Source organism: Hemitrygon akajei, chromosome 3 (assembly GCF_048418815.1).
Source record: "Hemitrygon akajei chromosome 3, sHemAka1.3, whole genome shotgun sequence".
NCBI lineage: Eukaryota > Metazoa > Chordata > Chondrichthyes > Myliobatiformes > Dasyatidae > Hemitrygon > Hemitrygon akajei.
The window spans coordinates 88,129,548-88,152,343 of NC_133126.1; the positions used below are offsets into that span (position 1 = coordinate 88,129,548).

The 22,796-nt window shown below is 42.8% G+C and overlaps 1 protein-coding gene across 6 annotated transcripts in view; it reads right to left on the reverse strand.

Moving 5' to 3' along the window:
• Positions 1-22,796, reverse strand: part of exd2 (exonuclease 3'-5' domain containing 2) — a 423,296-nt gene that overhangs the window by 55,865 nt on the left and 344,635 nt on the right. The window contains exons 1-3 of one of the 6 annotated variants that reach the window (XM_073040300.1): positions 17,770-17,974; positions 11,538-11,891; positions 7,466-7,722 (exon numbers count right to left, since the gene is read on the reverse strand). In XM_073040300.1, the coding sequence (XP_072896401.1) occupies positions 7,466-7,722; positions 11,538-11,879 (599 nt within the window). In that variant the 5' untranslated portion in view covers positions 11,880-11,891; positions 17,770-17,974. Of the gene's footprint in view, positions 1-7,465; positions 7,723-11,537; positions 11,892-15,512; positions 15,850-15,894; positions 15,916-17,769; positions 17,975-22,796 lie in introns of those variants that run through there. The other 5 variants (XM_073040294.1, XM_073040295.1, XM_073040299.1 and 2 more) reach the window with 5 other exon arrangements.

The following is a 22,796-nucleotide window of genomic DNA, read 5'->3' on the forward strand; positions in this document are numbered from 1 at the left end:
AGAAGAAAAAGGAAAAGTCTGTAAAGGTTCAGAAATCAGGATCAAATGAAACACGAGTACAAAGAAACCAGGGGAAAAAACTAAAGAAGAGAATTAGGAAAGCCAGGAGGGAACATGAGAAATCCCTGGCAAGTGGCAATAAGGTGAATCCCAAGGCATTCTATACATTCATCAAGAGCGAGAGCATGGGACCACTCAAGGATAGAGGGGGAAACATTTGCTTGGAAGCAGAGAATGCAAGTGAAGTATTTAATGAGTACTTTGCTTCAGTATTTACCAAGTAAAAGGGCATGGAGGACCAGGAGATTAGTGCTGAGTACATAAATAGATTAGGTCATTTAGGGGTCGAGAAGGAAGCAGTGTTGGGCCTCCTAATGAATATTAAGGTTACAAGTCCCTGGGTCTGATGGGATTTACCCCAGGTTATTGAATGAGGCAAGATACGACATTTCTGGGCCCTTGACTAGTATTTTCTCGTCTTCTCTAACGACAAAGGTGGGATCTCGGAGGACTGGTGAATGGCTAATGTTGTACTTCTATTTAAGAAGGGAACGACGGAAAATACTGGGAACTATAGACCGGTGACTTCCATGTCAATTGTAGGGAAATTACTGGAGAAAATTCTTAGGTATAGGATATATGAGTATTTGGAAACCCATGGCCTAATTGGAGAATGCCAGCATGGCTTTGTGCATGACAGGTTGTGCCTTACCAACCTGAGTTTTTTTGACAAGGTGACAAGAGAGTTTGATGAGGGTAGGGCAGTGGATGTTCTCCACATGGGCTGAGAAATGGCCGATAGAGTTTAACCTAGATATATGAGGTGTTGCACCTTGGTAGAGCAAATGCAAGTAGACAGCACATTGGTCAAGATCCTTACCAGCGTTGCCGAGCAAAGAGATCTTGGGATCCAAGTTCATAACTCCTTGAAAGTGACTACACAGATCGATAAAGTGATTAAGACGGCTTATGGAATGCTTGTTTTATTGCTCGAGGAATTGAGCTCAAAAGGTAAGAGGTTATGGAGTAACTTTATAAAACTCTGGTTAGGGCACATCTGGAATGTTGCATACAGTTCTAGTCACCCCTTTATAGAAAGGCTGGTGAGGTTTTGGAGAGGGTGCAGAAATAGTTTACCAGGATGCCTGGTTTAGAGGGCCATCATGGAAGGCTGGACAAACTTGAGTTATTTTCTCTGGAGCACCAAAGGCTGAGAGGAGGTTCTGAAAGAAATTTACACAGTTATGAGATACCTAGATAGAGTGGACAGAGAGTCTCTTTTTCCTAGGGTTGAAATGTATAATATTGGAGAGCATTCATTGAAGGTGAGAGGCGGTACGTTCAAGGGGGATGTGAGGGGCAAGTTTGTTACTCAGAGATCCGTGGATGCCAGGTATGCACTGCATGGTATGGTGGTAAAGGCAGATACATTAGAGGCTTTAAAGAAACATTTGGATAGGCACATGGATGTAAGGAAGATAGAGGGATATGGACACGGTGGAGGTAGGAGGGATTAGTGAATTGCCTTTTAGCCGGTTTTGCACAACACTTTGGGCCAAATGGCCTGTTCCTGCGTTGTAATTTTCTATGCTCTAAATAATAAATAAATAAACAATAAATATCACTAACATGAGATGAGAAGTCCTATCAAGTGAGCCCATAAGTAGAAGAAACATTTCATTGACGGACAAGTGAAACACAGAAGTTATCCCCTTTGGTTCAAAAGCCTGATGATTGAGAGGTAATAACCTCTCCTGAACCTGGTGGTGAGAGTCCCAAGGCTCTTGTACCTTTTTCCTGATGGCAATAGTGAGAAGAGATCGTGATCTGGGTGGTGGGGGTCCCCGATGATGGATGTTGCTTTTCTGTGACAATACTTTATGTAGATGTACTCAATGGTGAGGAGAGCTTTAACTGTGATGCACTGGGTTGTATCCACTACTTTTTAATAGGATTTCTTGTACAAAGACATTGGTGTTTCCATTCCAGGCTGTGATGTAGCCAGTCAATACACTTTCCAATACACATTTAAAGACCTCCAAGAGGATCACAACCTTGTAATGGTTTGGAGGCTTGCATGCCTCAGTAACCCGGAGAGTTATTCTGGCTGGATCCAAGGCTTTATGCTTTGGCTCTTGGTAGGGTCATCCATGCCAAACAGGTCAAAGGGTAAAGGCCAGACCCAAGAGTGGTTCCCGATCCTCCAGGTTCAGGGATTCAGCTCAGGGTCAACAACCTTGACTGGTCAAACAAAACCCTAACAGGCAAAAGACACATCTACAGACGCTTGTCAAAGTTTAAGATGCAATGCTAAATCTTCACAAACTCTTAAGGAGGTTGAGGTGTTGCTATGCTTTCTTCATAACCATGCTTATGTGCTGAGCCTAGGACAGGTCCTCCAAAATGATAACACCGAGGAATTTAAAGGCGCTGACCCTCTTCACCTCTGATGAGGACTGGCTCATGACCCTCCATTTTCCTCCTCCAGAAATCAATAATCAGCTCCTTGGTCTTGCCAACATTTAGCAACAGGTTTTTGTTATGACACAACTCAGCCAGATTTTCAATCGCCCTCCTGTATACTGATTTGTGGGCACCTTTGATTCAGTCTATGACAGTGGTGTCATCAGCAAACTTGAATATGGTTTTGCAGCTGCGCTTAGCCACACAGTCCTAAGTGTACAGTGAGTCGAGCAGGTGGCTAAGCACGTAGCCTTCTGCTGATGGAGATTGAAGAAGAGACGTTGCTGCCAATCTGAACTGACTGAGGTCTACAAGTGAGGAAATCGAGGATCCAATTGCACAAAGATGTACGAAGGCCAAGGTCTTGAAGCTTATTGATTAGTTTTGAGGAAATGATAGTACTGAAAGTCAAGCTGTTATCAATAATCAGAAGCCTGACATATTTTTGGCTGCTGTCTAATTGCTCCAAAGCTCAGTGGAGAGCCATTGAGATTGCATTCACTATAGACCTGTTGTGGCAGTTGGCAAATTGCAGTGGTTCCAGATCCTTGCTCAGACAGACGTTAATTCTAGCTATGACCAACTTCTCAAAGCACTTCATCACAGTAGATGTGAGTGCTATCAGGCAAGAGTCAATGTTCTTACCACTTGATTGATGCTCTTTTGAAGCAGGTGGGAATATCTGATTGCAGCAGTGCAAGATTAATGATGTCCTTGAACACTCCATCTTGTTGAGTGGCACAGGTATTTAGTACCTTGTGAGGTACATCATCAGGGACTGATGCCTTAGAAAGGATGTTCTGATATTGGCCTCCAGAAGAGATCAGATGCCAGACACTGTGGGGATTCCCATAGTGCTATTCTCCCTTTCAAAACATGCACAAAAGGCATACGGAAGTGACAGAAGCAGGAATATCCATTAATGTAAAATTGACCACTTCTGGATCCACCACCAATTAAAGTTAATTAGTTATCTCCATTTAAAGAAACTAATTTCTGTTTCAGGATCAGTAAATAGTCTTGGACAGGGATAAAAGCAGATGGCAAGGGAAAGTATTAATTGGGGGTGGACAAATTATGATGCTATTTGGCAGGAACTTGGGAGTGTAACTGGGAACATGTTTTCAGGAAAATGCACAATAGAAATGTGGAGGTTGTTTCGGGAGCACTTGCATGTGGTTCTAGATAGGTTTGGCCCATTAAAAGGAAAGGAAAGAATGGAACCATAACACGAGATGTGGAACATCTAGTCAAGAGGAAGAAGGAAGCATACACAAGGCTTAAAAAGCAAGGATCAGTCAGGGCCCTACAGACTTTCAAGGTCATCGGTAAGGAGCTGAAGAATGGACAGGAGAGTTAGGAGGTGACATGAGAAAGCCTTGGCGAATAGAACTAAAGAAAACCCCAAAGCATTCCACAGGTATTTGGAAAACAGAAGGATGACTAGTGAGGATAGGATCAATATGTACCTGGAGTTGGAAGTGGCAAGGCAGGTCTATAACGAATAATTTGCTTCAACATTCACCGGTGAGAAAAACATTGACAAATGTGAGGACAGCAAAGAAAAAATAGGCTGATATGCTGGAACACGTCAACCTTAAGGAGGAGGATGTGTGGGAACTTTAAAAAAAAACATTTAGAAAAAGTCCTCAGGGATGGGTGGGATATACCCCAGGTTACTGCAAGAAGTGAGGGAGGAGGTTGCTACGCCTTTCATGATGATCTTTGCATCCTTACTGGCCACAGGGTTATTACCAAAAGATTGGAGGATGGCAAATGTTGTTCAAGAAAGGTAACAGGAATAATCCTGGGAATTCTCAACTAGTGAGTCCTACTTCGATAGTGAACAAATTATTGGTTAAGATTCCTACAAAGACAGTATTTGGAGAAGCATAGTCTGACAAGGTTCCACATGGTACTCACTTAGGAAGTCAGGAGGCATGGGATCTAGGAAATCTTAGCAGCATTTAATCAGAATTGGCTAGCCCTCAGAAGGCAAAGGATGGTTGTAGGTGGAGCATATTCTCCCTGAGCACCGGTGAAGTTGCACAGGACGAGGGTTAAGATAATGTCCAGACAAGCATAGAACATAGACAATGTGCAATTAGCCCAGGCAAGATCGGTCTTTGAAGAGCATAGCTTCCTCTTAACAGCAGGGGAATGGAGCTACTTTGCATCTGGAGACAAGATAAGGATGTAACTGAAGGATGCAAGACACATGCATCAACTAGGGGACAATAACTTTACAAACTTCAAAGTATCTTCGGTTGTTAGCTAATAGGTTCCACTGACTTTGAACAACTACACTGTGAATGGTGATTGAAAATAAGAAATCTGAACATACACAAGGTTACCAACTGGTCAATAGCTGTAACTGCAAATCAATTCTATATTTAAAAAAATAGCATTTCTCTGTTCAAACTTCAGAACAGTTTGGTAAAAGCAGCCATGCTGACCTCCTTATGCACAAATAAAGAGCAATTAAGGAACGAGTGAAAATTTTCTGAGTCTAGTTAGTTGGCGACGACAATGCGCCAAAGGATTATGTTTTGGGAGAATTGCTCTTTGCAATTTTATAAATGACTTGGATAAGAAAGTGGAAGGGTAGGTTAGTAAGCTTACAGATGACAGCAAGGTTAGTGGTTTTTAAACATTTTATATTGAGAGACACAGCATGCTATTAGGCCACTCCCACCCACACTGCCCAATTACACCCAGGTGACCTACCAACCCGTACATTTTTGGAATATGTGAGGAAACCACCCCCCCCCCCACAAGAAACCCACGTTGTCACCAGGAGAATATACAAACTCCTTACAGACAGCAGCAAGAATTGAACCCAGGTTGCTGGCACTGCAAATTGACGTGCTAACTGCTAAGCTACTATGCTGCCCATGGCAGCGTTGTGGAAAGTGTAGAAGGTTGTCATAGGTTATAACGGGATAGGATGCATAACTGGGCTGAGAAGTAAGTGGCAGACAGAGATCAACCTGGAAAAGTGGGATGTGATACATTTTGGAAGGCTGAGTCGAAGCTTAATGGGAGATACTTAGCAGTGTAGAGGAACGGGGATCTTGGGGTCAATGTGCAAAGATCCCTCAAAGTTGCTGCACAAGTTGTGAGGGGGTTAAAAAGGCATATGGTGTTTTGGCCTTCATTGGTCAGGGGACTGAGCTCAAGAGCCGTGAGCTAATGTTGCAGTTCCATAAACCTCTGGTCAGACTAAACTTGGAGTATTATATTCAGTTCTGGTCACCTTACTATAGGAAAGATATGGAAGTTTTAGAGAGGGTGCAGAGAAGATTTACCAAGATGCTGCCTGGATTGGAGATCATGTCTTAGATGGATAGGTTAAGCCAGCTAGAGTTTTTCTCCTTGGAATGAAGGATGATGTGATGTGACTTTATAGAGGTGTATAAAATTAGAATAGTATGGGCAGCCAGAGACCTCCCCCCCCCCCCCAGGTGAAAATGGCTACTATGAAGGAGCACAATTTTAAGGTGATTGGAGGAAAGTATAGAAGATCTCAGAGGCAAGTGTTACTTATTTATTTACACAGAGTGGCAAGTATGTGGAACGCACTGCTAGTGGTGGTGATGATGGAGGAAGATATGTTAGAGGCATTTAAGGGACTCTCAGATAATCATATGGATGAAAGAAAAATACAGGGCTATGTGGGAGGGCAGAGCTAGATTGATCTTAGAGTAGGCTAAAAGGTCGGCACAACATTGTGAGCCGAAGGGCGTGTACTGTTCTATGTTCTATTACCTCGAAGGGGAAAAGAAATAAAGTCACTTTACTAGCAGAAAACAAACTCACGGGCAAATAGAAAGTATACAATTCAACAAGAATACTAAACAAACAGGAAAGAGCCTCTTGAGCAAAGGTTCCCAACCATTTTTATAATGGACCTGTACCATTAACTGAGGGGTTCATGGACCCCAAGTTGGGAACCTCCCCTCTAGAGACTCTTCTGCCATTACATTATGTCATAAATAATCTGTATTCTTACTCTCTTCATTCAAACTCACCTGTTTTCTTGTTCTACATCACGTCCTGAATCCAGAAATTTTATAGCCTTACTTGTCCTGTACTTCAAGGAAAATTGTTTCTATCTATTCATATACAGGCAGTCCCTGAGTTATGAACGTCCGACTTACGAACAACTCGTACTTACGAACTGAGGAAGGAGAATGCTGTCCGCCATTTTAAGTCGGACCGCAACGCCATTCGCCATTTTAAGTTGTTGCCGTTGACACTGTGTTGAGAGTATAACTTTGTATTTGGCTTAAATTTTTCTTAGCAAGATGCACCCTGAATCCACCCCCCCCCCCCCCACCGAACCTCCAGTTTAAATTCCCACACGGAATATTGTGGAGGATCTAATACCCAAACCCAGCACAGCCCCCACTTGTCCCATTTAACTGATCTCAATGCGGTAGACTTTAGGACCCAGGGAATTCAGTGTGGTGGTCCTTAGGACCCGGCGGAGCTCAGGACCCACCGCCCGCAGTGTTTCTGTTCCATTGACGGGAAACGATCATGATTGAAAATAAAGTGGAAATAATAAAGCGATTGGAAAGGGTGAAACACCATCGGTCATTGGAAAAGCCTTAGGCTACAGTCGGTCAACGATTGGAACAATTTTAAAGGATACAGTGAGAATAATGGAGCATGTGAAAGGCCCTGCCCCGATGAAAGCTACAATTATTACTAAGCAACGCAGTGGTTTAATTATTGGAATACATACGTTTCTTAAGTGTTTTATATGCATGGAAAGGTAAAGTATACACTATATACCAAGACAAACGTTTGACTGACGCTAAATAATACCGGATGTACTTGTTCCAACTTGCGTACAAATCTGACTTAAAGATGGACTCAGGAACGGAACTCATACGTAACCCGGGGACTGCCTGTATTTCAAATAAATCCTTGAAATTTCATTATTAAGGAAGTACATCCATAATCTGAACAATCTACAATTTAAGCCACTACTAACCTCTGTTGCGTAACCAAATATCGCAAATCCAAGCAGCCCTTGACTGTGACGCAGTAATCACGGAGCAACCGGCAGCCATCTTCAAAGGCGTCAACACCAACCTTTAGTATATTGTCATCCCCCAGTACACGTAGTAAAGTCTTTGGCAACAAAGAACTATTCCTGGTCATCTGGGGCATGCGGATGAGAAGGCACGAGCCACTATAGGAGGCAATCTGAAGGAGAGACACAGGGTTTGCCTTTCCCTTCACAGAAACCTGGAAAACATTTTAGAGATAGAGGAAATAAAATATGTCAAGAATTCCAGAATTAAACTCAAAGTTTAAAGCAATCAAGAGAAAAATCAGGAAAACAATATCTGCAGAAAAGGGTGTGCTTGACTGGCCAAGTTCTTCCAGCATTTCTAGTTTTGATTCAGATTCTGGTATTTGCAGTTATGTTTGTTTATCAAGAGAAAAATCAGCTAAGCTTAGCTCACTCTTCAACACATTCAGATCAACATGTTCAACATTCATCATGAAACACATAGTTTCCAAAATATATCACAACTTGCATTCATATTTTGTAGTGAACTTTCACAATGCACCTGGTAAATGAATGGGTCAGCAGAAAGCAGCTTGCAACAAGTCACCACTCTCTGGTGCCATATCGCTATCCACTTCAAAATACAAAGTAAGCCTATTATCAAAGTACATGTATGTCACTATATACAAACCCAAAGATTCATTTTCTTGTGGGCATACTCTGCAAATCTATATACTAGTAATTACTATAACAATGAAAGATCAGAGTGCAGAAGATAGTGAATAGTGCAAATTCAAATAAGTAGAAATAGTGATAAATAATGAGAACATGAGATGAAGAATCCTCCAAGTGAAATAATCAGTTGACGAAACATTTCATTGATGGGGCAAATGAGTGTAGTTACCCCCTTTTACTCAAGATGATTGATGGTTGAGGTGTAGTAACTGTTTCTGAACTGGGTGGTGTGGGTCCTAAGGCCCCTGTACTTTCTACCAGACAGCAGCAGTGAGATGACCTGAGCGGTGAGGATCTTTGATGATGGATCCATCTCACTTGTCATCTATTTCACGGCAGTGCTTTCAAACAAGATCTCACATTGAACCATGGGTAAGCAAAACCAAGCCATGATTTTAAATTACAAAAGAAAGAGATATTGGCAAAGTTCACCAATGGAATGCCAGAGTTTAGAGACTGAACATCCAAAGTCATACAACTCACTGAGAGGAAATCAAACATACAAAAAGCAATGGGACTAGATGGCTACAGAAACCTGACAGCTGTAGGACTGGAGAACTACATACATTGAGGAGAAGAAAAAGGGAGAAGATTTTGAACGCCACAGTGAAAATTCTAAGACTGGGGCATTGATGGAATGAAAGTCAATACGGGTAGGCATTTACAGGGATTTATCATGAGTTATATTACAGGCAGCAGAATTTTGGATGAGTTAACGTTTACAAAAGTGAATGCTAGAATAGTCGAATTTATGATACATCTCTAAACAGACAGATTAAGAAGATGGATGTAGGCCTTCTTGTTGAGGGAGAAAATAAAAGTTCTGAAGTCTAACTCAGTCATTAGATGCCAAAAATACCCATAATCTGGTTCAGTTACATATTGGTTCCTAGGGAACTGAATTTATAGCAGAGACCGAAGACAAAAGTTAGTGGTTAGTAGGCAGGTGGAATGGCATTTCTAATCTTAGAAAATCATGATCTTAATGAAGAGGCTGCAGGCTTGAAAGGCTGGATAGTCCCTTTCCCCATTTCTAATTCTCTAACACTGGGCATCAGGTAAGAGCCCACTAAATCACAAAGATCTATCTACATCTGTAATCAAACATTAGTGTTTCATCCATCTATAAATTAATACCAGACCTACAGGATTGTTTGTTATCAAGAGTTACTTGCTTTGCAAAATTCTGCGAGTAAAGGTTTAAATTAACTTGCTTCTCTGACCATTTCAGTTGAGTTTCCATATATATTTGTAGATATTCAGAGATATTGACCATGATAATATCAGCTGTGTAACTGTGGGTCATGTTTCTGCCCAAGACAAAAGGTTATGGGTTCAGGCTTATTATCACTGAGATATGTCATGAAATTTGTTTTACGATAGCAGAACAGAACAATGCACAAGATATACCTATAATTTATAATAAGAAGTACAGTGGAATCTGATTAATTGGGCCATTGGTTAATCAGGAAAGCTGCTTATTTGGGACAACTTTTAGAGAATGAAAACTAAATGAGAAAATAGGTGGGATTCCCTCCATTTATTTTGGACAATATCCGCTTAATTGGGGCAGGAGTCTGTTGCCGACAGTTTCTAACTTGTGTTAATCGTGGCACGTCTGGGGCTGTTAGATGCAACATCATGCTTTGAGTGAAACGTCTTTAAAACATCAGATCCATGTGTTTGTGTTCAAAAAGCAGCAATTTTTGTTACTGACAGTTGCCAAGAAATAAGCAGCAATACAATTCGGAACTGTTTTGCTTACTGCAGTTTCAAGCAATCAGACTTGGAGACACTAGAAGCGGTCTAGAGTGAAAATGAAACAATTTCACTACTTCAACAAGTTACAAGCTATGAAGAATTTCAAGGTATCAAATTCTTCACAATTTCTACTTCGAAGGTAACAGTTTAAGATGTTGCTGGTGATACCCAGCACCTACTTGTTGGTGGCAAAAAACAAAACAAAGAGAACTACTAAATAACTGAATAATAACACTTTATGAATAACAATTAACGCTAACAATGGAGAGGTAAGCGGTGGTGGTGGCAGAGGCGCAGGCGAGAAACAGTCGAGGAAAGTGAAGGCGAGCAGTGGCAGAGTCAGAGGCCCTGAGAAGGCATGGTCAAGGCAAGTGAAGGTGTAGGCGTGGTCGTGGTCGAAACAGAGTCATGGTATGTCCAAGAGCAAGGAAAGTCCCAAGTGTAGATATTATATCTGCCATCTGCAAAACGCAATAGTTACTTAGCCCAGGCCACTCCGACAGCATCTCTCTGATCTGCAAAGTCGATCGCCAAGAAAGACAAGGACATCAGGTATGAGAATATCAGATTCTACGCGTTCCCTTCCGGGTTACACACATTTCAAACTTGGAAATACTGTACATCACAGGGTCTAAGTCCTGGAACTCAGCACCAAATAAAACCATGAGAACACCTTCAAAAGGACTGCAGTGGTTTAAGAAGCACATTGTACTGACAGTTTAACCCCGATCCCAAACATGAACAAAAAAAAAAGAAAATTCATGTGTGATATTGTGGTTTAACATTAATGGAGTTGTAAGCAATAGTATAGAATGGTGAGGAATCAAGTCATTCTAGGCTGCAATAGATTGGGTTCTGGATTATAGAAGGCTCTGGAGATTATGCAAGGGAGTTAAAGCAAAATCAAGATCAGATCAACCATAATGAGAGTGCAATATGAAGCTGTCTCAAGTTCACAAGCTCTGAAGGTTACTGAGTGTCAGCTTAGGGGGGCTGTGTTAGTATCTGCTGAGAGGAAGTCAATATCTCAGGATATTGAGAAATAGTGGAAAATGTTTGTTAGCACATGTCAGTATTACTGTATTTTATTACCTTCAGTAAAGATACAGTCAACGACATGAGGTGCTGGCAAAATGGTAGGGAGCTCCATTAACCCCACTGTGCATACAGTAACACAGGGTGGGGTGGAGGAGAGGGGTTACTGGGTGACAGCGCGGAGGAGCTGTATTAGAACCAGTGGGCATACTGTCAGTGACTTGGGATAGTGGGGAGAGGGGTTACTGTATAACAGTGAAATGGAGCTGAGGTAACAGCAGTGGACATACAGACAGGGTGCGAGAAGACTGCATAAACATCAGTTGAAATCCATGGGAGGGAAGCTGCAGTCCTGAGCAAGGTACAGTATGCCTTTGTTGGTGGTAGTGTGGGCAGAGATGGGTGTTAAGATCAGGGACTAAGAACATAGGTTTCAGAAGTGGGATGGATCTATGTAAGCAGCAAGGCAAAGCACCAAGAGGGTGAGAGTAAAACAGACATTGCCAGCAACACTCACCCACTCACAGTCAATTCCAATCACAGGGTAATGGTCCAATTCAGCCCTCACGAGTGGCCACACTTGATCCCAGTCGACTTCTGACTCCACCACGAAGGCACCTGCTCCCAGTATCTTGTGCACCAGTGGACTCGGATTTGAGAGGTGATCTGTGCTGGTTTGATAACAGGCTTCCTCACTACCGTTTGGTGAACTACTTTGTCTGTTCACAACCTCTCCGTTCTGGCTGGTTAGAGCCCTCTTCAATTTGGGTTTTCTGAGGGTCCTCCACAAATACAGGCAGCCTACTGCTGTACCCAGTAATGTGGCCGCAGTCAGCGCTAGGGCTTGTGGCCGAGACATGGTTCAGTTGTCCTGTTGAAAATTCATTCCACACTTAAATTAAACCAGAAGAGTCAAAATTCTGCTACCTACAAAATGATGCCCATAAACTTATATTTTATAACATTTAACATAGTGATTCATGCAGGCACTTCACAGGAGAATTTATCAACCGTATAAAGAGTCAAGACAAAAAAAACTCAAACATTTAAAATGGTTTGCAAACAGAGGCAATGCGTAGTGAGACTCCTAGCAAGGAGAGGCTGATAGGGCAAAATTGCAGTCAACAGGATGAGTTGCAATGTAAAAGGTGGACAAAATCAAAAAAAGGTGAATACAGGACTAAAAGTGATATATTTGAATTTGTGCAGTATACGGAATAAGGTAGGTGAACTTGTAGCACAGTTACAGATTGGCATGTATGATGTTGTAGGCATCACTGAATTGAAGCCGAAAGAAAATCATAGCTGGGAGCTTAATGCCCAAAGATCCACATTGTATCGAACAGACAGGCAGGAAGTCAGAGGGGGTGCCATTGTTCTATTGGTAAAAAATGAAATCAAATTATTAGAAAGTGGTGACACAAGTATTGGATCATTCTGGATAGAGTCAGGAAACGGCACGGGTAAAATATCACAGGTGGAAGTTACATACAGATATCCAAACAGTAGTAAGGATGTAGTCTATAAATTACAGTGGGAGATAGAAAATCATGCTATAAGGGCAATGCTACAATAGTCATGGGGGATTTTAATATGCAGGTAGATTGGGAAAACCAGGTTGGTGCTGGATTCCAAGGGGGGGGGGGGATTTCTAGAATGCCTACGAGATGGCTTTTTAAAGCAGCTCGTGATTGAGGCCACCAAGGGATCAGCTATTCTGGCTTGGGCATTAATCAATTATCCAGAATTGATCCAGAGAGTAAGGTAACAGAACCCTTAGGAGTAAATGATCATATGACAGGATTCACTCTGAATTTTGAGAAGGAAAAGATAAAGTCAGATGTATCAGTATCACAATAGAATAAAAGGAATTACAGAGGCATGAAAGGAGTTGGCCAGAAATTATTGAAGGAGGACACTGGCAAGAATGTTGGCAGAGCAATGATGGCTGGAATTTCCGGAAGCGATTCAGAAGGCACAGGATATACACATCTCAAAAAGGAAGAAGTATTCTAAAGGAAAGACGACACAACCGTGGCTAACAAGAGAGGTCAAAGCCAACATAAAAGCCAAAAAAGGCATATAATAAGAGCAAAAATTAGTGGGAACGTAGAGGATTGGGAGAGGTAGTAATAGAGGACAAGGAAATGGCGGATGAACTGAATAAGTATTTTGCATGAATCTTCACTGTAGAAGACACTAGCAATGTGGTGGAAGTTTCAGGTATCAGAGGTCAGGAAATGTGTGAAGTTACCATTACTAAGGAGAAGGTTCTTGGGAAACTGAAAGGTCTGAAAGAAGTTAAGTCACCTGGACCAGACAGTGTATATCCCAGGGTTCTGAAAGAGGTGGCGGAAGAGATTGTGGAGGCAATTGTAATGATCTTTTGAGAATCAGCAGATTCTGGAATAATTCCAGAAGACTGGAAAATTGCAAATGTCACACCACTCTTCAAGAAGGGAAGAGAGGCAGAGGAAGGAAACTGTAGGCTAAGTATTATGACCTCAGTGGTTGGGAAGATGTTGGAGTCAATTGTTAAGGACATGGTTTTGGGGTACTTGGAGGCACATGATAAAATAGGCTGTAGTCAGCACGCTTTCCCCACGGGAAAATCTTGCCTGACAAATCTGTTGAAGTTCTTTGAAGAAACAACCAGCAGGATAGACAAAGGAGAATCGGTTGATGGATTTGGATTTTCAGAAGGCTTTTGACAAGGTTCCACACGAGGCTTGTTAAAAAGCCCATGGTATTACAGGATCTGGCATGGATAAAACAGTGGCTGACTAGCCACAGGCAAAGACTGGGAGTAAAGTGAGCCTTTTCTGGTTGGCTGCTGGTGACTAATGGTGTTCCACATGGATCTGTGTTGGGACCAATTCTTTATGTTATAGATCAATGATTTGGATGATGGCTTTGTTGCAAAGTTTACAGACGATACAAAGTGGAGAAGGTAGTTTTGTGGAAGTAGAGAGGCTACAGAAGGACTTAGATTAGCAGAATGGGCAATGAAATGGCAGATGGAATACAGTGTTGTGAAGTGTACAGTCATGCACTTTGGTAGAAGAAATAACAGGGTTGACCACTTTCTAAATGGAGAGAAATTGCAAAAAACTGAGGTGTAGAGGGACTTGGGAGTCCATGTGCAGGATTCACTAAAGGTAAATTTGCAGGTTAAGTCTGTGGTGAGGAAGGTAAATATGATGTCAGCATTCATTTTAAGAGGACTAGAATATAATAGCAAGGATGTAATGTTGAGACTTCATAAAGAACTGGTGAGACCTCACTCGGAGTACTGTGAGCAGTTTTGGGCCCCTTAGAAAGGATGTGCTGAAACTGGAGAGAGTTCAAAGGAAGTTCATGAAAATTTTTCCAGGTTTGAACAGCTTGTCATACGAAGAGTGTTTGATGGCTCTGGGCCTATATTCACTGGAATTCAGAAGAATGAGGGGGAACCTCATTGAAACCTATCAAATCATGAAAGGCCTTGATATAGTGGATATGGAGAGGATGTTTTCCATGGTGGGATTGTCCCAAGACCAGAGGACACAGCTTCAGAATAGAAGGGCGTCCTCCATCTGGACCATGTCATCTTCTTGTGACTAGGTTTGAACAAGAGATAAAGAAGATTAAAGTTTCACACCAGCAGGTTCTGAAACAAGTAGTTCTCTTTAATTATTTGGCTCTGGAACTAACCTGCATAACCCTAATCTCTATCTCATTATAGCAACACTATGGCCACTTTGGACCATAATGGATTTTTTTACTATAAGTGTGTTCTTTCTTGTAAAAAAAAATGTGGATAATTTATGGTTTTTGAATCCTTCTTACCTCGTGCTATGTGCCTGTGTGCTGCTGCAAATGTTTATTATACGTGTGCATACACATACTTGTGCATTTTATATTCCAGACATCATTGTCAAGCTTTCGTAACCTCTGTTGACACAATATGCCTTCCAGTTTATGTTGTCTCCATCTAATCACTAACATTCACTTTGTTCTACTCATTGCTTCCCTTCCCTGCAAGCTGAAATATCCATCTGTTCCACGTTTCCCAGTAATGACATTAACTCTTTGTCCACAGATGCTGTCTGTCCTGTTTAAGTCTCAGAGAGATGACAACAGAAGACTGAAGTAGAATGGCTTTAAGTTGTGGATTTTGAGGACAATGTCAAAGAAAGAGGAGGGACAGAAAAGCAGAGATATGAAGACAAAAATCAGTTCAGAGAGAAGATAGGTAGATACTACCACACCTTGGAATGTTTTAAGTTCTGGTAAATGTTAAAGGAAAGTCATGAATGAAAGTGCACTTTAGGTTGGGAGCCAACGTAGATGAGCAAACATAGGGACAATGGGTTTGATGCAAGTTAGGGCTCGCAGCAAAGCTGTGCATGGACTGAAACTCAAGAAGGATAGTAACTAGCATACATGGACGCCATTGAAAGAAGTGTTGTTGGTAAGAATGATTCTTGTCAATGTTCTAAATCCAAGGTACCTGTGAAAGTAGTTATTTTCCCTTCAATGGTAACCCACCTTTTAAACTGATGCTCAAACCTTTAAACTCTCCTTAGCTCTGGGATTCCTTGTCAGCAGCTGGTCCTCCAGCTGTCCCAGGTATTCACCAATACTGCAAATCAAACTGGCACCTGTTCCAAACTAACTCTCCTGTTCCAACATTCAGCCCTAGCTCCATCACAACGTAAAGCAAAACAGAGTTTCATGTCTACAGACTTTATTCAATGCCCACTTGAACAGTAGTATTCCAGCTGAAAATGTGACTTGACTGGAGGGTGCATTTTAAGATGGCACGTTTACGGTTTCAGGTAAAACATGCCGATGCATACTAGGTAAAGTTTAAGCTCCATGGAAACACTTACTACAAGATTAAAGCAAAAGTTTCACATGTTAACTCAATGGAAAGTTACACACACTGTGAATCATCCTCTCCTTGTGTGCTCCTGGCCCCAGACCTGTTCATCTTTTCTTCTTCCTCTGGCTTTTATTGCCTTTCCTCAACAATGTTAGAATACTGAACCAGAGGGGGTGAAATGAGATGGGGTCTGGGATTCCTGTTACAGAAGAAAGAAAAGGTACTAAGCAGAGGCTGAGGAAGGAAGGCAACGAAGATTACTTAGTGAGAAATGTTCATATTTCCTTCAAAATATAAAGCAAGGTTTTTAAATAAGAACCATAATTAGAACACAAGATGCACAGAGGAGCAGAAAGAGCCAAAGGAAGATGACAATGAGACATGTGAGCCATACTACCAGAGCACAGTTTGTTCTATGTCTGGTTTGATTTAATGGAAACGTTGTCATCTTTCTGCTAGGACAGCTATCCATGCAGTGTGACTGAACCACTGAGATGCCAGAGCAATCAGCTGTGCTCATTAGAGTACAACAGAAAATAAGCTGATCGTATTGAAATATACAAGATCACATGAGCAATTGAAAGCACCCACTCTGTGAGGTGGCTGGCAGTTTCACAATTAGAGTTTAAGATGAAGGGGAAAATTTCATCTCCAAGCGTCATAATCTTTATAATTCTCTACTGTAAGGAGTTTGACAGACATTTAAATGGGTGAGTCTCTGGTACAGAGAGAGAACAGGAGGTGTTTGGGTCAAGGTTGGATCAGCCTTGATCACAGTGAATGCTGGAGCAGACAGAGGTCAATTAGTCAACTCCTTCCTGTTTCTAATTTCCCTCACTACCTCTCCAACTCAGAAACCCTCACATCCACTTCAACCATCTTCCTTTACCCTCACTTTTCTCAGTCGCCCCTCTATGTCACTATTCATTTGGCCTTTTCTGGTCTATCCACCCATCCCACTACCCATTCGCTACCTCTCTCCCCCTTGTTCCACCCATCCACTCAATTTTTCTCTCTCTCCTCCCTCCCACTCTCTTGGGCTTCCACGTTCCTCCAATCCTATGTTCTGCTCTCTCTCTACTATTCATTGTCCCGCCTCCCCAGTCCCCTCTTCTATCCTTTTGCTAACCTCTTCCCACCCACTTATCCTTCGTACTCCTACTACACCTCCTCCTTCCATTCCACCACTCCTTTACCTTCCCCTACCCACCTCTCAACACACTCCTCTCCTCTCCTCCCCTCCATCTCCCCACCACCTCTCTCACTTGCCCTTCCCTACCTCCCCACACCCTCGGGCACCAACACCCTCTCTTTCTTCTCACCCACTCCTCCCCCGTCCAACACTCTCTCCCCTCTCACAGTGACTGCCCATTCCTATACTGACTTTTCTGTCCATACACTCCTCAACTGCCATGATGCGACTACACTCGGGATGGAGGAACGAAACCTCATATTCCATCTGGGTAGCCTCCAACCTGATGGGATGAACATTGTTTTTAAATCTAACTTCGGGTATTAGCTCCTCATTCCAGTTCTCCTCTCACGCCTGCTGTGCCGCTCCCCCGCTTTAATTCGATGGATCACTGTCCTCTCCTATTAAGGTTCCTTTTTCTGCAGTCCTTGACTTTTCCATCAATCACCTCCGAGCTTCTTACTTCATCTCCCCGCCCCACTGCTGTCGCCTACAACGCTTACTCCTCCTCCCCCCTTCCTTTCCAGTCCCGGTTGAGCGTCTTGGCCCGAAGCTTCCCCTCCATAGACACTGCCCGACCCGCGGAGTTCCTCCAGCATTCTGTGTGGGTTGCTCGCTACCGTTTACCGTCCCTCCCTTCCCCTCCACTCAGCCTCCGTCCCTCCCCTCCACTCTCTCCCACATCATTACCGTCACTCCGGACCTGCTGTTGCTCAACAACGACACTTCGCCAGCCGGAAAGATGGGCCCACGCTCCAGAAAGCTCAGCTCTGCCGCCAGTCCTCCCAATTGCTGGACTGGACCTCCGGCGCTTCTGCATTTCGCGGTCCGCGCTCCCCCGTCTTACGTGTTGTTATTTCACCTTTCCTTTCTTGTCCAGCTCCGTTTTGGCTCGCCCCGCTGATGTTATTGCGTCTTTTATTTGAATAGAATTTCCTTCCGGGTCTACGGCAGGAGCCGGGCTCCCAGGAGAGCGAGCAGCTGCCTATTTGGGACACAGATACGACTTCCCAGTGGCTCTTAATGCAATGGTCGCATTATTTGGAGGGTGCTCCGGAATCCTTGCGGCAATTTAAGTTTGTAATTTTAAACAGACTCTAGGAACCAAAATATTTTAAACTCATCTCAATACACTTTAAAGAGTCGATACTGCCAAGTAACTTATACTTTTCATTACATGGCAAAACGTAATTGGCCAGACAATGGCCGGTTTTTTAAAAAATCATTCCATGTAACGGGGCAAAAGTCAAATTCTCTGAAGCACCGGTACTCTAGTTAATTGTCAATGTCGAGAGAACTACACTGCAGGGTTGAACTCCAGGTGGCGTCTAATAGCGAACGAGAAACTACCAGTGCTTTCCCTAGGCTTAGACTAAACATCCGATCACTGTGGTTACACACAAAATGCTGGCTGCGCGGTTGACGCTTCGAGCTGAGGTTCTAATTCCTCTTCATAGGTGCTGACTGACTTGCTAAGTTCCTCCGGTCTTTTAGGTGTCGCCAGGATTCCGAACAATATCTTGCACCTTCGAGCACCGTGACGCAGGTGCAAACTATTGGTAAGGAATTAGAAAAGGTGATATAAATCAGGCGACTCTAATTCTAAAAGGATAGAAGGTATTTGTGTGAAGCGATTGATCGGGTTGAGAATGTGGTTTAAAAGCATAGGATGTATTCAGTATTTTGAAAATTACGTATGCAGAAAGCATAGAAAAAGTTGCACTTTTTTTAAGGTCAGTACTCAGTTTGTAAGGTGGAAGATCTGACACAACTATTTAAGAGATTAAGAAAACAAACAGGAACCTAACCTGCATCGGTAATGGGAAATATTAGAATTTAATATGTGGTTATGGGTGGCGGGGTGGAGATACGTCTCCACCAAAGGAGGTGTAAAAGGTCCGTTTCTCCGCTCGCCTGCAGTTTGTAGCCCCCCGAGCAGGGTCCCCTGAAGCCATGGGAGCAGCTGGCGGATCGTTTTATCAGCAACTGGTGCATATCACAATCCCTGGTTATGTGACCACTGACGCCGGTCGGATAATTTCTTAAAGAATATTGATACAGGTTGAGGTCACCCGTCTTGTAAAGACGCTGCCCAGTAGAAGGCAATGGCAAACCACTCCGTAGAAACATTTGCCAAGAACAACCGAATATGTAGTTACAGTGATCTTCAAAACAGTAGGATGGGTAAAGCCAACACCGAGTCATAAAAGAGAAATCATGTTTGTCAATTGATAGAATTTTGAGGGTTTACTAAGAATAAAGGATAAAATAACATACTAGGACTTCCAAAAGGTTTTTGGTAAGGTGTCACATAAAATATTATTTAAAAAATAAAATGGGTGAAATACATTGGCCACTTTATTAGGGATATCTGTACACCTGCTCGATAATGCAACTGTCTAATTAGCAACTCAATGCACAAAAGCACACACGGACAACAATTTCAGTTGTTGTTCAGACCAAATATCAGAATGGGGAAGAAACGTGATCTAAGTGACTTTGACCATGGAGTGATTGCTGGTGCCAGACGGGGTGGTTTGAGTATCTCAGAAACTGCTGCTCTCCTGGGATTTTCATGGACCACAGTCCCTCGAGTTTAGAGAGAATGGTGCAAAAAACAAAACACATCCAGTGAGTATCAGTTCTGTGGGTGAAAATGCTTTGTTAACGAAAGAGGTGGGGGAGAATAGCCAGACTGGTTCAAGCTGCAAGGAGGGAGACAGTAACACAAATAAACATGTTGCAACAGCAGTGTTCTGAAGAGCATTTCTGAATGCACAACACGCTGAACTTTCAATGGATGGGAAAGACCACACAGGGCTCCATTCCTGTACCTAATAAAGTGGCCATTAAGAATATAACGGCATGGTGGAGGATTGCTTTTAGATGAGGGACCTCCTCCAGCATTTTGTGGGTGCTCAGTATATTGGTGTGAATTGAGGTTATTGGAAAGGCAATAGTAGTCACTATGGATTGGCAAGGTGTGAGCAATGAAGTACCATATGGGACTGATCGGGGATCTTCTCTGTTCACAATCAATATCAATGGCTTTGATTAAGGGAGCAGGTATAGTTGATCACTTTATTGATGATACAAAGCTAGATGTTAGTCTGGACAATAAAGAATATTAAAAGGCTACAGAAGAACACAAACATGCTAAAGTGATGAGCTAGAACACAGTAGATGGACCATAATTTGATAAAATGGCCATCCACTTTTATAGAGACAGAGAGAGAGAGAGAAACAAAAGTAGACAAGTTTTACATGGAGATTGAAAAAGGACCCATGTCTGCAAAAAACTGAGCATGCAGGTACAATGAATGAATTAGGAAGGCAAATGATGTTCTGTTCTTTATTATTAGAGGTTTTAAACACAAAAGTGGAATTATAAAGGGAACTGTTGAAACCATGCCTAGGATATTGCATAAAGATTTGATCGCTCTCCTTGAAGGAAGAAATACTTGCTTACAGCTTGGCATTTAATATGATCATTCCTCTGAAGCAGGTGAGTAAACTTTTCTCACAAAATGCTGGTGGAACGCAGCAGGCCAGGCAGCATCTATAGGGAGAAGCGCTGTCGACATTTTGGGCTGAGACTCTTCGTCTGTCCTGACGAAGGGTCTCGGCCCGAAACGTCGACAGTGCTTCTCCCTATAGATGCTGCCTGGCCTGCTGCGTTCCACCAGCATTTTGTGTGTATTGCTTGAATTTCCAGCATCTGCAGATTTCCTCGTGTTTGCTGAGTAAACTTTTTTTGTTGGTTCTCAACACCTAGCTCTGTAATTGGATCTTGGACTTTTTGACTTCAGGGATCTGTTCTGGGACTCCTCCGTGATTTTTATAAATGACATGGATGAGGAAGTGGAGGGATGGGTTAGTAAGTTTGCTGATGACACAAAGGTTGAGGGTGTTGTGGATAGTGTGGAGGGCTGTCAGAGGTTACAGCTGGACATCGATAGGATGCAAAACTGGGCTGAGAAGTGGCAGATGCAGTTCAACCAAGATAAGTGTGAGATGGTTCATTTTGGTAGGGCAAATATGATGGCAGAATGTAGTATTAATGGTAAGACTCTTGGCAGTGTGGAGGATCAGAGGGATCTTGGGGTCAAAGTCCATAGGACTCTCAAAGCTTTTACACAAGTTGACTCTGTGGTTAAGAAGGCATACAGTGCATTGGCCTTCAACCATGGGAATGAGTTTGAGCCAAGAGATAATGTTACAGCTATATAGGACCCTGGTCAGACCCCACTTGGAGTACTGTTGCCAGTTCCAGTCACCTCACTGTGGAAACCATAGAAAGGGTGCAGAGGAAATTTACAAGGATGTTGCCTGGATTGGTGAACATGCCTTATGAGAATAGGTTGAGTGAACTCAGCCTTTTCTCCTTGGAGCGACGGAGGATGGGAGTTGACTTGAGAGAGGTGTATAAGATGATGAGAGGCATTGATTGTGTGGATAGTCAGAGGCTTTTTCCCAGGGCTGAAATGGCTAGCATGAGAGGGCACGGTTTTAAGGTGCTTAGAAGTAGGTACAGAGGAGATGTCAGGGGTAAGTTTTTTATGCAGAGAGTGGTGAGTGTGTGGAATGGGCTGCTGGCGATGGTGCTGGAGGTGGATACAATAGGGTCTTTTAAGAGACTCCTGGATAGGCACATGGAGCTTAGAAAAATAGAGGGTTATGGATAACCCTAGGTAATTTCTAAAGTTAGTACATGTTCAGCACAGCATTGTGGGCCAAAGGGCCTGTATTGTGCTGTATGTTTTCTATGTTTGACAGAAAGACCCCAGTCAATTCATGTTGGTAGCCGCATTTCTATAGCTCCATCATGCTGAGCACAGACACTTCCTTGGGCTTTGTGCTCAGCCTGCTATTGTTCATGCTGCTGTTGCATGACTGCACTGCCAGATTCAGTTCCAGCCAAATTATCAAGCTCACAGATGACAAAACAGTGGTTGTCTTCATCAGCAAAGATGATGAGGCAGCAGACAGAGAGGAGGTAGAGTGGCTGGTAGAATGGCGTAAGCACAACAACTTGAGACTCAGTGTGAACAACTACTAAAGGGGTAATTCTGGACTTAAGCAAGGAGCAGGCTGACCGCACCTCACTGCACATAAATGGATCCTCTGTGACAAGAGTTTGGACTGCGAAGTTTTGGGGAGTACACATAATGGACAATCGCACCTGGTCCCTCAACATCACCTCTTCAGTCAAGAAAGGACAGTAGTGTCTCCACTTCTTGAGGAGACTTAGGTGAGTGAGACTCCCTTCCCACATGCTAACCAATTTTTACAGAAGCACCACTGGGAGTGTACGGAGCAGCTGTGTCACCCTTTGTTATGGAAATTGTAAAGGTACCTTACTGCAAAACCTTACAAAGGATTGTGAGGACTGCTGGGTGGATCATCGGGGTCTCTCTTCCACTCATCTGAGATACTTACCAGGAGCACTGCATATGCAGGGCCCTTAGTATAATCAAAGATCCTTCCCATCCATCCAACAAACTGTTTGACCCCTCCACCATCAAACAGGAGGTATCGTATCGAGCTCTGGTAGCATTATTCTGTTTGCTTTTTAACTAATGACGTAAGTGCACGTGATCATTTCTTAATTTATTTGTGGTAATAATACTAAGTGTTGTATATGCATTATATGTACTACGTTGTGCACCTTGGTCCGGAGGAACGTTGTCCCATTTGGCGGTAGACATGAACATGGT